The sequence below is a fragment of the Rhagoletis zephyria genome, unplaced genomic scaffold (assembly GCF_001687245.7).
Source record: "Rhagoletis zephyria isolate East Lansing unplaced genomic scaffold, Rhagoletis_zephyria_1.1 Rzeph_scaffold_04290, whole genome shotgun sequence".
NCBI classification, from domain to species: Eukaryota; Metazoa; Arthropoda; class Insecta; order Diptera; family Tephritidae; genus Rhagoletis; species Rhagoletis zephyria.
Window position 1 is genome coordinate 18267 of NW_016161373.1, and position 15927 is coordinate 34193.

At 33.8% G+C, this 15927-nt stretch overlaps 1 protein-coding gene across 1 annotated transcript in view; it reads left to right on the forward strand.

Annotated features, from left to right (window-relative positions):
• Positions 1–10708, forward strand: part of LOC108370517 (synapsin-like) — a gene marked incomplete at its 5' end in the record, with an annotated part of 17088 nt that extends 6380 nt beyond the window's left edge. Inside the window, 3 exon segments of the mRNA XM_017625845.1 lie at positions 4359–4526; positions 4697–6200; positions 9835–10708. Of these exon segments, the coding sequence (XP_017481334.1) occupies positions 4359–4526; positions 4697–6200; positions 9835–10202 (2040 nt within the window).
• Between the last annotated feature and the right edge of the window lie 5219 nt (positions 10709–15927).

The following is a 15927-nucleotide window of genomic DNA, read 5'->3' on the forward strand; positions in this document are numbered from 1 at the left end:
TATAGGTACTTATGTAGTTAAATCAAAAGCACTCAAAATTGGAGATTGCTAATAAAAATCCACATGCAAGTAATAAAAATTCTTGCAGAAATTTAAATACGATAATTGTACTTTTTCGATCCATTAATATCAAGGTGTTCAAGTAAACAAAATTGGCTAAGTAAAATTTTCAAATTTATGACTAACCTTTGTCGGTTGCAGTCAAGTGCAATATGCAAGTACACGCATACATACAGCCAAAATTAAGGCATTCGCACGTAATCTAACTAACACACTACACACCCAATGCAGCTAGATATTAGCATATATTTCAAGTATGTATGTATATACATTAGGGTGTCCCGCCAAAAAAGTTGCTGTTTTTCCAATAGAATTATAATATTTATTATATTTTAAGACTTTGTTAAAAATTTTTGTGCATACAGTCAGTCAATAAAGTTTAGATACAGCGAATTTTTTGCACTACGGGCAATTTTTTTTTTTTAATAATTTATTTTTCGCTAATTTTTTATAAAAATTTGGTTAATTCTACAACAAAACCCTAAAAATCCGAGTTCCAAACCTTGTGCAAAATTACAGAAAATTCCGAAAAATTTTATTCAAATATTGCACTTTTTATTTACGCTCTCTAGACAAAAATCTGAGTATGCAGTGTTTTAGCCCATTCAATTTTAGTATAATGCAGTGCAAGTATGAGGAAGCTAGGACTTACCATTGATTTTAGGGATTTTTTTTCGTTAAAGGTGCCGCATATTTTTCCCATTATTATATAATATTATCGAACATTATTTAAAGAGCGTAAATAAAAAGTGCAATATTTGGATGGAAATTTGCAGAATTTTCTTTCATTTTGCATAAGATTTAGAACTCTGTTTTTTGGGGTTTTTGTTGTAGAATTAACTATATTTTTATAAAAAATTTGCCAAAAAATAACATATTTAAAAAATAGTTGCCGGTATTGTAAAAAATTCACTGTACCTTCTATCGTCTGAGACAATTTTTTGGAAAAAATATTTTCAAAAACTAATTTGATCTAAAAAAAAAAAATTAAAACTGGCCAGCTCACGAAAATCAAAATATTTTTCCGAAATATATTGGCGGAAGTCTTAATATATAATACATTTTTTAATGCCGATGGATAATCCGTAACAAATTTTTTTTTTTTCTGTTTTTTATATGAAGAATGATGCACCCTAATAGATAAGTAATACAAGTAGGTAAAAGGCATTTTCAAATGCGGCAAAACAAACACACACTAGTTTGCGAATATGACCGCGTACAACATGCTCGTGCTTTGGCACTTCGCCTAATCCAATTCCTTATTCTACTACATACTACATACTTGTATCCATTTCTGTATTGATTCGCTTATAATATTTAGAATTTATTAAATGGAAATATCTAACAAATGACTCACATCACTATTTGGCATTAACATTTTAGATTTTATTGCCGTTGGCTATGTAAATTGATTTGGCATGGCCTGGCGACTATATTATGTATGCATGTATGTATGTACGTAATTTACATGCAAAATACATTAAATACTAATGTCGACATCGTCATGAACATGCAACATTAATTCGAATCTATTGCTAAAGCTAAGTATATATGAAATAATGCATGTAGGAATATACTGCAAAAAATCAAAATTAACAACAATGCAAAGTGAAAGTGTGGTGTTAGTGGTAATAGAGCCAAATTTATCAAAGTCAAAATTTATCAAATACAAATGATAATTGAATAGAATTAAACACAGCTAATTGATTTTATGTGAATTTTTACTAGGCATTAAAATTACGACAATTGTTTGAGCAAACGACAACAATTAATCAATAACACTGATAACCGACAGAAAATTTTTAGGGTTCGGGCTTTATAGCTAAAAGGAGAAACAATTAACTGAGTTTTGGTAAGTTTTTTTTTGTACTTTTCAACTTACACCCACTTGAAATTGGAAAAAGTTTTATTTTTGATAAGGCATTTAATTTTAAGAGTTTAATTTTATTAAAAAAATTTCACAACATTAAAAAAGTAAGTGATATTTTAATGAATTCAAAATTTTTAATGACTGGCCGTGTGAGTCAAACCCACAATCTTACGGCTCGTTAATATATCTTTACTGCCGTTGGTCAAGGCACAACTTTGACCAAATCAACTACGCCGTTAATCCGGATTAACGTTGTCATCTGTCTATGCTTTAACTTTGAAACAAAATGATGAGCCTTTTTACGCAGTTTTGGGCTACTGATGCTGAAAAGATCCTTGCTTTCGTCCTCCATTTTGTGCGTGCTAATAAAAATTGGTAAAATTTTTTCTAATACCATTTTTATTTTGCTAAAGGCAAAACAGACATTTATTTTAGAAATATTTATTGTCCAAGAAAAATAAAAAAAAATGTAAACCAGTTTTATCAGTGAGTATTTCTTCGTTTGAATTTTTAACTCATAAAACCTTATTCTCTACAATTTTACTTAGTAACTTCTAACCATCACATACATCTTAAAGTTCTCGGGCAACATTATCATTGGACTAACGCGAAAAACTTCGTCCAGCTCAATCTTTGAGTAAACCGTATAAACATAAACATTAAAAGCGATAGAGACAAAGATAGAGAGGAAGAAAGTGATAGGGATAAAAAGGAAATACAACTGAAGAATGTGCGATGTTATATTGTGATGTGTTATGCTACATATGTTATGTTATTGAATCTAATGCTATTCTATGTTATGTTATGCTAAGTACTAAGCTAAACTCCCCTCCACTTAACCCATTCCAACAAATTTTATTTCAGCTCAACTCAACTCACATAAACTATCCTTAATTTTAGCGGTTGAATTTCAACCGCTGGGCGAACACTAGTATTTATAATTATGATAAAAGCCTATAAGGATGGAGCAATTATATTGTAAAAAAATAGTAACAAGTTATGGTTCTCATATTTCAGGCGCCTTAAAAATCCAGGGCCCGGGGGGATTCCTCCCTTTTCCCCCTCTCTCTCTACGGGCCTGACTATGCGCGTAAAGCATGGAAGGAATCTACTTGAAATTCTAAGCAAATTTGCCGAAGAAACAATGGATTTAAAATGAATTTGGAGTTTATCAAATTGCGAAAATAAGTTTCGAAGAATATGTGAAAATTTTCACTTTTGCGCCCACTGATGGAAATGATAAGAAAAATATAAAAATCCAGAAATGGAGTCCGCATACCAAAATTTAAGCACTTCTTTACGACACCACAGCTAAATGCTAAGCAAAAGAAACCTATTTTCGCAATTTAGCAAACTCCAAATTGATTTAGACCCATGGGTTCTTTGTCACATTTTATTTGTCCCTTTTTCCCATTAAAATTGGCCAGCCCTAATGTGCATACATAACATAATAAACGTACTTAGCCTTCCACATTTACCAGCGGCGTATTTTATATTACACCAACATCTAAAATAACAACTCATTTGTAAGTAATCTCACAGTGAACATGGATACCACTGCAATTGCTTCCGAATGGCTCATTCACTTACATAAATAACTTGCTGGGTGTAGCCACATATCAACAACAATCAAGTTGTACAGATTTTGAATTATGATTTAGCAAACCACAAGCAGCANGTATACCAAAATTTAAGCACTTCTTTACGACACCACAGCTAAATGCTAAGTAAAAGAAACCTATTTTCGCAATTTAGCAAACTCCAAATTGATTTAGACCCATGGTTTCTTTGTCGAATTTGTTTAGAATTACACGTATGCTATACGCGCATAGACGAAAAAATCTCCTATAAAAGTTTACACGCCCTAATGTGCATACATAACTTAATAAACGTACTTAGCCTTCCACATTTATCAGCGGCGTATTTTATATTACACCAACATCTAAAATAGCAACTCATTTGTAAGTAATCTCACAGTGAACATGGATACCACTGCAATTGCTTCCGAATAGCTCATTCACTTACATAACTAACTTGCTGGGTGTAGCCACATATCAACAACAATCAAGTTGTACATATTTTGAATTATGATTTAGCAAACCGCAAGCAGCATTTGTTTGTCAGCATTGACGCCACGAACGGCTTGAACGGCTAACCGCATTCAAGCGAATGTAAACTGCTGCTAATCATTATAAGCACTCAGAATATTAATTGTTAACATATTTACATATCTACGACTCTAGCATTTGTTGTGATTAGAATAGGTCTTTAGCCGACCGCACTACACAATTAGGATTTGATTAATGCGCAACAGAAATGGGGCAACTTTGTAAATTGAGAACACATTTGTGCCATTAAGGCCCCGTATATTTGTATCGCAATAAGGGCATCTATAGATTCAATTCATTAATTCTTTGCTTATTCGCAGATCTCTGAACTTTTTGGCGGCATGGAAGTATGCGGCATTTCAGTGGTAGTCGGCAAAGATGGACGCGAGCATATAATTAGCGCATGCGATTGTACATTCGCCTTGATTGGTGATAGTCAAGAAGAGGATCGCCGTCAGATAGCCGATTTAGTTTCGGCTAGAATGCAGGTGAGTACTATTTGTTAAGTGCAGAAAAACGCACTCTAACTTTTTTATATAATTTTTAACGTAGAATATATAATTTGATATAATTTTTATACGTGGAAAATATTATACATACCTTCATTTTTCACTCCCATTTTGTGCCTCTCTCTCTCTCTCTCTAAATCACTTCCCAGAACGTCTGCCGGCCTAGCATGGCTCAAACGGGCCCTCCGATGCATGGCATCCGACAGCCATCACGATCGTCGATCTCCTCGCGCGGTGAGAGTCCCACCGAGGATATGGCCCCCACACCGCCGGCACCAGCCGGCCCACGACCTGCTCCGATGGGCGGTCCACCCCCAATACCGGAGCGCACTTCACCAGCAGTCGGTTCGATTGGGCGCCTCAGCAGCCGCAGCAGCATTTCTGAGGTACCTGAGGAGCCAGCTGCACCGGCACCGACCAGCGTACCCAGCAGCGTCGGCGGTGCAGTGCGTCGCGACTCGCAAACTTCACAGGCATCGAGCATGTCATCAGCCTCAAGGGCCTCCTCACGTCCACCGCAAACTCAAAATTCAGTCGTCGAGGATGCAGAGGACACCATGAAGAATTTGCGTAAGACCTTTGCGGGGATATTTGGTGACATGTAGGAATTAGCGAATAAGAAACGCGGAAGGACAGCAAGCGAGACGAGCAGTGGCGGCCCTCCCAGTGCTGGTGGCAGTGGAATAAGCGGCATAAGTACCGGTTCATTCCTCGGCAAGCAATTCTCGTTTGCTAGTGGCGGCGGCAGATCGGCCAGCGGCAGCACATCGAGTGTTACGTCGGATATCATCTCGGCGCAGCCAACACCACAACCGCCACCGCCGGCAGAGAAACCCTACGATGCGCGCTCCGACACTTCATCGACCTCGACCCTGACGGCGGGTAGCATGAGCGTCAGCGCCAGCTCAGCCGCAAGCTACAGCAGCAAGCCATCTTCCAGCGTTTTGGACACATTCCAAGAGGAGAACAAATACAAGCCAGTCACCAATTTCGAACCACAAGAACGTGTTAACCCATTCGATAAGGGCACTTTGAAAACTTCTGCAACCAATCAGACCATTGGTAGTGCCACTTCGACCACTTCATCTTCATCGATTTCCTCATCATCGATTTCATCGCGCATCAATCGCAATGGAAATGTCGGCATTAAGTCGCCTCCACCACCCACTGGACCGCCACCACCACCACCGACAGGCGTAGCCGGTGCAGTCAACTATCGCAGCTCAACTTCGACCACACCACCAAGTGTTGGCAAAGACAAACGCACCTTCAACTATGGCAGCTCAACATCTATTGAGACAATTACACGCATGGATACCAACACCACAACCACCACTACAATCGGACCAAGCAGTGATGCTACTACTGCTGGTGGTCCAATAGGCACAGATGCAATTGATAATGCCATTGGTGGTGGCGCCACTGGTGGCGCTGATGTCTCTTCCGCAGGCGATGGCCTAGATTGGAAATCGAAAATAGGCATACGTTCAGCGAGCGTCTACAGCGCACCAGCAGCTGTGAGCTCCACCATGCCTGCAGCTGGAGATACCTCTGGCTATGCATCAAACTCGAGCCCTGCCTCGAATGCTTACAACACCACAGCCGATTTGCCATCGTACACACGACCATCGTATTCGCGCTCCGAGAGCAATGGTAATTATCTGGCCGTGGGCGTATTACTCGTTAGTTTAACGCTGCGAAAAACTTAAGCGATATGGAATAGACGATGCAGTGCCAATATCTTTCATAACTGCTCATTGAAAATATATCACTCACAAAAACCTACAAACATACATACATACATACATATCTAACAACTACCATGTCATATCAACGCACAAAAAAAAAAACATTTAGTGAATTTTCATCAATTAAAAAGGCATCACTACTAAACAAGCAAATTCATATCATATTTATCATACTTATTCATTAACTATTTAGAAGAGAGCATATTTTTTCACGCGAAAAAAACATGAATAGTACTGACCAGCAGGAATTGAAAAGACCGCATTCGAACAATAATATTTCAATAATAGAACAAAGTGGAATTCACAGATTAGGGAAAGTGCTTGAAGACGCAATACAAAACTTATGGACTGAAAACAAAGGTTATCGTAAGCCAAAGTTTACTACTTATGCGCCTAAAACTAGCCTACATTCACTGGTATTTTTACACAGCATACATGCCATAATGGGGGAAAAGCAGCCAGAAGTGCAAACACATACATTTTCTCTGGCCAAATAACGTATTTTCATATCCATATTACGGAAATATTGATATAAACCAACACTTAACAAAACTCTTCTAACACAAAAAATACTACATACAATATGAAACTATAAGAAGTAGCCAAAACTTTCATATATTACTATATTCATACTTTTCTACCAACAAGCACACCAACTACTATTTACACTAACTAATAACCACGCTCATTTATATCCATATATCTCATAAAACCATGCTCTCCTTATACATACATACATCCATACATACTTAAAAGAAACCAACCCAAAAATAATTCTAAATTCATGTGCCATCCTCGAGTCCTTTCCTCATGTTCATGCTCACACATATAAAAACAGTTATCGTCCTAGTCTATACGATTCGATAAAATACAAGCAACAAAAAAAAAAAAAAAAAAATATTTCTACTCTACTCTATTCTAATCAACGTCAAAACGCCTACGCCACCACGCCCCAAATTGCTTTTCCGTCCTACTCTAACGTACATATAAACGCTTCATACTACAATTGCGTACGTTTGTTGTTGTGTGGTTGTTGTTCTCGATCGTCGTCATGCCGCACTGAAGCATGCCGCCGCAAAGCAACAAAGCCAATGTTTCGTAAGTTTTTCTTTTCTGTCTGGACAAATGCAGCTCTGCAACTAGGCAAACTCAACTCACAAAAATGCAAAATGCAATGTATTTACAAATACATACTTACATAAATGTATTATTTTATTTTTTTTTATTTTTATTAACAGTAATCGAAATTTTTTGCATCCACTTTAATCGATAAATGTGTCTAATTTTAACTATACTACATACTTATACATAATTAATTAATATCTACAGTAAACTATGTATTTGTATGCTATTTAAGCAAAGTGAATTCGTCCAAGCAGCTCGAAATTAGCAGATGGCCATCACTAATCGCAACACTTGAAGTACTACAGCTACAATATCGTTTAGAACTTGAACACCGCAATTAATATTTTCTTTGGCTTTGGGCACTCTACACGTGGCACCTTCACACTCTTAATCCACGATTTATTACACATTTTAGTTACTTTAACAGCATCGCGCTCTTCTGTCTTCTGTTGCTTTTGAAAAAAAATAAATAAAAATATATATATATTAAGAATGAGCAAACTTAAAGGCTTCGTACTCTATTCTACATATATGCAATTCAGTCGTACTGATTGTTGGCTTATTTGTCTTTTTGTCTACATATTATTAACACTTACTATTATTCGCTTTCTTATTGTAATTGGCAAATTTGAAGCCTCAAAACAATAATTCAATATGTGTGATATAATTTTTTTTTTGTGAATATGGCGATGCGTTATCAAATAAGTGGTAATTACTAAACAAATGACACCAGAAATTAAGGATGTGTTAAATTACAATAATGAAGCTTCAATTTTTGAGTCAAAGCTTAAAAGCAGTAAACCTTTGGACAAAATATAGATTGCAATAATTTGTAAGCTACATAGGTCTATTTGTATAGCTAACAAATAATTTGTAAACCAAAAATACAAAAATTTTGGATTACCATAGACAAAAAAGAATAATCGAAAACGGTATATGTATGTAAAATGCTAGTGATCAAAACGTAAAAGCTCGTTCCGAACGTCCTCATGAAAAATGTAAAGTGGTGATGGGCATCAGCTTGCCTGCGGACAAAGATTTCTAGTATACCGAATGTGAATGTAGAGATTGGTTTACACCACCCAAGACCACCCACCAAGGTTTTCAGACGTTCTGCGCTTTTCAGGGCTTTCAGTTTTAGCTTTCGTATTACGGCTTTGGCCTCCTAGCTTGTACCACATGACAAACTGTGCAATGCAGAACACAAGAAGGAGAAATCGAAATGCGCCAAATAATGGAATGTGTGAATGGTGTTTGAATACAGTCATAACGCAACAACGTATGCAACAACTACGCAAGGTGCCACATTTTACATTAAACGCGACATTTCCTAAACCAAAAACCATATAAATCAATATTGCGAAACTTTGTACAAAATTCCCAAAAATTAATCAAACTTCAAAAAATTGTTATCACAATTTTAAACTTTTTATTTTGAGAAAAGGTTCCGGTATGCAGTTTTGTAGGACCAAAAATTTCAGTAAAATAAAATGCAAGTTTCCAGTAGCTTAAAATTACCGTTGATTTTTTAGAATGTTTTTTTTTTTTTGTCAAAGGCGTTGCACATTTTCTTACACATAGAATTAGATTTTGTTCTAAAAATTCTGATAAAAAAGCTTGAAATTTTGATAATAATTTTTTGAAGTTTGATTAATATTTGTGAATTTTATTTAAAAATTGCAAGATGGATTTAAATGATTCTTCTTATAAATAGAAAGAGCTATATTTTAAACAAAAATTAACGAAAAATATTTATGATGGAAAATAGTTCTAACAGTTTACGGCTCTCTTCATGAAAATTTACAGCAAAGGCAAAGTACTTTTTCAAATAAACGAAATAATGAAAAATATTTCTGCAGAGTTTTCTTTACAGCTCTATACTAAGCTTAAGCTTGCTCTCATTCCTTTGGAATTTCCATAGGCTCATGTGCACCAAACTGATATTTTAAGAATTTTATTATAGATAGCGACATACTTAAAAAAAAAAAAAAAGTATTGATGAAGTACTCGTAGTTGGTTTTTACAAAATGAATCTGAAATCGAAGTATTACTCTTAGAATAACATTCATTTAATCAAATCATTAAACGACTTCATTCACATCATTAATCGAATTATTTAATTGCATTGATACGAGTATAAATAAATAACTTCCGATCACACATGAAAAATCAATCACAATATTTTGATAACTCATCATCATCATCACAAGCATATCACTCAATATCTGTTGCATTGAATTACGAATTGGCGCCAATGCATTTAAAATTTAAAAATTTTCATAAATAGTATATTCGTATTAGACGCACCGCATAAGCTAAATAAAATATTTTATATATATACATACAAACATATGTATGTATTTCTTATAAGAAAATTTTTATCAGAAATTAAAATATTACTTCAATGCTTACAGCTTCCAATAAACAATCTGATTTGGACATAATCTTCGGCGATTCTAAGCCCAGCTATGGCAATGGCAAATATACTCGCGCCGGCGGTTCAATCTCCGATGCCGATTTCATATTTGGCGGACCACCGACCAACTATAAGACCGATCGCTTTGGCAGTTCGAAGAGCATGAGCGTCACCTCGGAGCGGAGCAACGATGGCAATGGCAGCAATAATTCGTATCGCGCCTACGAGGGTATACAAAATGCCGCATTCAGCGATTTTAGTGACTCACCGAAAACGGGCAGCATCAGTAGCATTAACTCGTATGGCAATACAAATCGCTGGAGTAAGCCAACTGTCGAAGAGGATGATGAATTGGATTTGAAGTAGGCAAGGATAATGAATGTTGACAAAACGATGAAAGTTAGTTAGATTTTTGTGTTTGCTTAAATGCGTGTGTGCACATGTACATATGCATGTGAGTATGTATAACTGTGCAATGAGGAAGATTTTATTGAGACAAAACTATTTACTTGCCGATGGCAGTATTAAATTTTTTGTAAATATTTCCAAACATACATACATTTGCAAGCAAATGCATATGTAAATGCGCATGTAAGTAAGTACATTCATACCTGTGCACACATGCTTTTAAACACAGATTCTCATTGAAAAAATACGCAAAAATTTAAGTACATAATTAGAAAAAAAAAATATTGAAACTAAATCACTACATACACAAGCGCATTCTTCGCCTCTGAAGTTTCCTGGTTTCATAGTGGAAAACAATTATAAACGCATTCCTAGCAAGCTAAACTACACAGCTTATTTCTATTGTCAACTTTTTATTTACATAATTTTTTTTTATTTATTTTTTTATTTAATTTTTTTTTTGTATAATCGCACAGTTATTTGATATTGATTTTTAATTCATTTTACTTTTGATTTCTCTAAATGTACTACATATATTTCATTATGCCAAAAATTTGATTCTTAATACCTGATTTCAATAATTCCAATCAATAGCGGTCTTATGATTTTTAAATATTAATTAAGTATCCAAAGTACAAAGTTCAATAAATGCATTCGATTTTGATTAGTGTATTACATTTTGATTATGCGACAGCAAACAAAATATTTTGAATAGAAAATAGATAGATCTTTAATTCATTATTTTTTTTTTATATTCAAAAATCGTTCTTTTGTAAGTTTTTTAATACTTGGTCGTTGTTTTTTTTTTTTTATTAAGTGCTTGGTATTTATAATTGTTTTTTTTTTCAAGTAGGTCTGATTATAATAACAATTTTTATTTTTTTATTTTTTATTTGAATAAGACACACAAAACTGAACAACTTGTATTGAATTTCCAGTAGGCATTGGAATGGTAAAGAACTTGTCTCAGTTAAAGAATTTCCCACTGAAACTGACAGGTATTTTTAATGCCAAAATTTGGCAATAAAATGTTTGTCATTTAATGCTCAGTGGAAATCCAACATTAGGTACCACGTTAGTATTCCAAGTCCGTAAAATACAGTGGCGGACATATTTGGAAGCATTATTGCCTTCATAGACAAACTTTAAGCGAATATTGCAAACAGTTTCCTAAATAATGACAACAAAAAGGAGATGATTTAACCAAATTACTTTGCTATAAAAGAGTGCAAAAAAATCTATAAAATTACAATAGATTTTTGAGTGACCATGCACAAAACGTAGACCTACAACGCTATGTTTAAGGGTCACCCTAATTTACATATTTTTAGGCGTATTTCTTAGCATAAACATTCAGATTTTCATCCGCTACTTTACTATTCGCCAAAAAAGTTTCTATGCCCGCCACTGTCAAAACTTTCTAAGCGGCTAAGTTTTTGCTTTGTTCACCCATAAAAGTGTGCGAAAGCTCCATTAAAAAATCGAAATTCATATAAATGTTAAGGTATAAGTAAAAAATCTCAATTAGATATTTAAAAGTAGTTACTCAAATTACACGTACAACTACCACCTATCTACTCAACAAGCATATACATACATATATACATAAATATACTTAGAAAAGAAAGAAAAAATACAAATAACAAACACAATACAATAAAACTAACACTAAGCAAGTGGGAAGCAACAAAACAAGAAGAAAAAAAAAACAAAGAGAAATCGATGAAAACAAAGCTGAAAGCAAACGCAAAACATAAAAATAAAGAACTGGAGCAAAGAGGATTAATAAAACCGATTAAAAGTATTTGCAAATAATGCTAGGAAAGAATAATTATTAAAGCAATTTATAAAGAATTGTATGTGCGCGTGTATTGCTATTGCTAAGTTTTTGGAAAAATATTGTATTACTAAATATATTGTATTGAAGTCTTATATGAGCTGAAAAGTGAGGACACAATTAAATAAAAATTAAAAAAAAAAAATACAAATGTTATAATGATATTTATTGAGCATTATTGAGCTGAATTGAAAATTCAAGCGATATTCAAATTAATCGAACATAAAAAAACTCACTAAAAAATTAACATATTAAGTAACAAAAAGAAATTAAGAAATTACTAAATAACAAAATTGAAATTTGTTATTCCAACATGAGACACTAAACACATGTGACGCTATATAAAAAAAAAATGCTGACTATTCGTATAAGTACACAAGACAATATATATTAAAACAACAAGAAAGAGAAAGTAAACAAAAAGCATAAATACGGGTAGTAAATAATATTAATACATTTATTAATAAATAAAAAAAAAATACTACACTTTCAAAGAAACACTAAGAACGTAAACTAATTGATGTGCAAAATACTAAAAATATACATACATAAATAACTTGAGAAAAACGAAATTACAAAAAATATAAAATCTTACAAAAATATTTTCGGTCGAAGAAAAAATTGAGCCTTTTCCAAATTAAAATTGTCTATGTATGTATGTATTTAAAAAAAAATATACTAATACACATAAATTAATCGATGACATAAATTTAATTTAATTGAACAACAGCAATATGCGATGCCACCAACCAGCAACAAAATTTGTCAACAATTTGCATTTCTAATTAACACACAACGAAAAAATAAAGAAAAATGTTAGCAGGTGCGAAGAAATGCTTTCAACTGTTAAAGAAAATAGGTATTTACCCTCTGTTATGGTAAAAAGGAAAGCAGAAAACTCAGAAAACTACAACTTTGGTTAAAGCTATACCAGCAATAAAAACAATGCTGATTTGCTTAGTTACGTCTCCAAAAAGCTCCCTAAGGGAAAATCATAATTTTTACAAAATAAAAAATTAATAATTGAAATCAAGCTGCTTCTGTTGCTGGTCTCCTTTTTTAAACAAATATTTAACCACTTTTAATGGACTCTTAGACTACCTTCACATTGCAGTGTAAATTACTTAATTTCTTTTAAAATACTTCCCCAAAATAAGTGTTCTCACATTTAATTTGATGATTTCCACGGACATTTCAGTAATACCCGCACCGGTTTTCGTAGGAGCTGAATGCTGCATACTTTTAGGAAAATTGCTATAAATTTCTTAGAGAATGACGCTTAATTTAAATAACAACACATCGATTTTTTCCTGATTTTGTTAATGATTTGTCATCATAAATCATCTGTTATGCTACCAAATCGGGGAATAGCTCAAAAAAAGCTTCCAAAGGCGTATGGACCAATTAGCCTTAGCTCTCTTATAATCAAAGCCTTAGAAAATCAGTTTGAAGGGGTTGCTCAATTTTCCTTACTAATGACACTGGTTGTGAGCTTAGTGGGAAACGGATTCAACGCTTGTGGCTTTGCCGGCGAATATATCATTGCTTCTATGTAGATTGCAGGCAAATTAAAGCTAGCTGAGAAATGGTGCTCTGAAAAAGGTCTGTTAATTAACCCACCCATGCACCAAAAGAGGGAAAGACATTTTGACTAAATGCCAACTAAGAAGAACGGAGATTGAGTTTTCATAAGAGGCGATAACCCTGAACAAAAGATTCGATTGAGAATCACATCTTGTTGTTGTTCCAAAAATACGTGCACTACTTACCCAAGTGAGCTAGTCTGCGCCTAGCGAGAGCGTCACATTCACATAGAATGTGTTCTGGCGTTTCTTCGTCCAGCTCACAAAAACGACGGACGTTTGTTTCTGAGAGATTAATTTTACTGAGGTGATAGCGAATGGAGTAGTGTCTTTTGTAGTACCCAGTGAGAGTTTGGAGGTCCTCTATGCCTAGATTGAGTAGTTTCTATGAAGATTCTATTGAAGGACATATAAATCGTTTGGCTTGTATCCGTCCTGGACATTTCATCCAATGACTGTTGAACATTTTTATTCAAAGTACCCTATATATGTGCTTAGGGGAGTCCCCAAAAGGGTTTCGGGCCATAAAATACTGCTGTATCTCCCTATTTCGCTATTCAGCCCCAGGTTGCCATTATTTCAGTCAAGCCCCGGTACCTATCCTAATACAACTGTATTTTTGCCTCCAAGAGTATTTGTACACTGAGGCAATCATATGCTAGCTGAGAACTCATTTTGTGGAACTTCAAAGCCAGTAGCGTGCCTCTACTTAGCCATTTTAATTGCATGAATCTCCGCTTGAAAGATGATGGGGTAGAGCTACCCATTGGTATCGATTTTTTTAAGTTCGGTCCAAATATGCTATCCCCAGTTTTACCATTTTCAAGTTTAGATCCATCTGTATAGCAAACCTTGCCATTAGGGAAGTGAGTATCTAACAACATTCTGCAGGTCTCGCCCAGATGCTGAGTGTAGCTCGCATATGATCTCTTTCGAGTGTGAATTGTATTCCTGTAATACCCTGTGGGAGCTTTTTGGAGACCTACTGCCTCTGGGAGGCTATTTATTTCCTCACAGTGGTTTCGCTAGCTAGCCCGTTTTGATTTCCTCAATACCTTGTTGTAGGAAGCTAGCGCAATTTTTTGCCTAAAATGAAACCGAGTGTATCAGCGACGTATACGAGCTTTCATTGTAGCCGAAAACTTTCACTAGCCTATTTATTTATAAACCAATTACTCTAGAATTTCATAAGTTTTCTATAACTGACTTTTCCAAAAATTTCACTGTCATAACTTTTTATTAAATTCCTTTTCATGAATACATATATAAAACCTTATTTTACAAATTCTACACTACTTCTTTTTAATACTTTTAAAAGCTCCAATGATTTACTTATTTGCTTTATCTTTTTTGAGTATGTTCAAAGGCAAAAAGTTTTACATAATTACATACATATATTTATGTAAAAAATTATAAAATTACTAAACAGTAAAAACAAGTAACAATTAAAAAAAAACAATTTGTTTAATGTTATGCAAATGGCAAACCTTCTTTGTTGTACACATACACATGTATGTACTCAAATACAAATACATATTTTAGGTTGTGTTAAACGCTAATAGCAGAAATTTTACTAAATAAATATTTATTATTAAGTATTCCAAATAAAATTTAGAATAAATATTTTATGTATGCGTAAGTAAATATACAAAATCAGGAAAAACCAAAAGCAAACAAAATACGTTATTGCAATTTGCAGAATTTCATGTAAATTAAAAAAAAAAATTAAACAATTACTAAATCACTTAACTTAACTTAATTAAATGTTTTCTTCTTCGAATGAACCTACTATTTTCACCACAAATGTGTCATGTTTTAAATGGTAATGTCTATGAAAATTTTACTACCAAAATATTTAAATAATCAATTATAATATAATCAAATTAAAAAAATGCAATTTTCAAATGTGTTTGCACGCTATTCAGTCACTAAAAAATTCCAGAAAAAAAACATTTAAAGAAAAACCTTAAATCCATCTTCTTTGCAAGTGGCATATTTACATACATACGCGACATCAGCATACCTATAAAAAATATATACATATATATATGTTCAAATGTAGGTACTCACTCACATTACTCATGTATGTCCTCTCAGATTGTTAAGAAACAACGCATTATCATAACACACATCATTACCAGCGAAAAAAAAACATACTCACTTATAAAAAAAATATTTATTAAAAATATGCAAGCAACGTTATTAGCACAATTAAACTTATTTACAAAATAAAATACATATAGCATTAAATACTTACATAAGT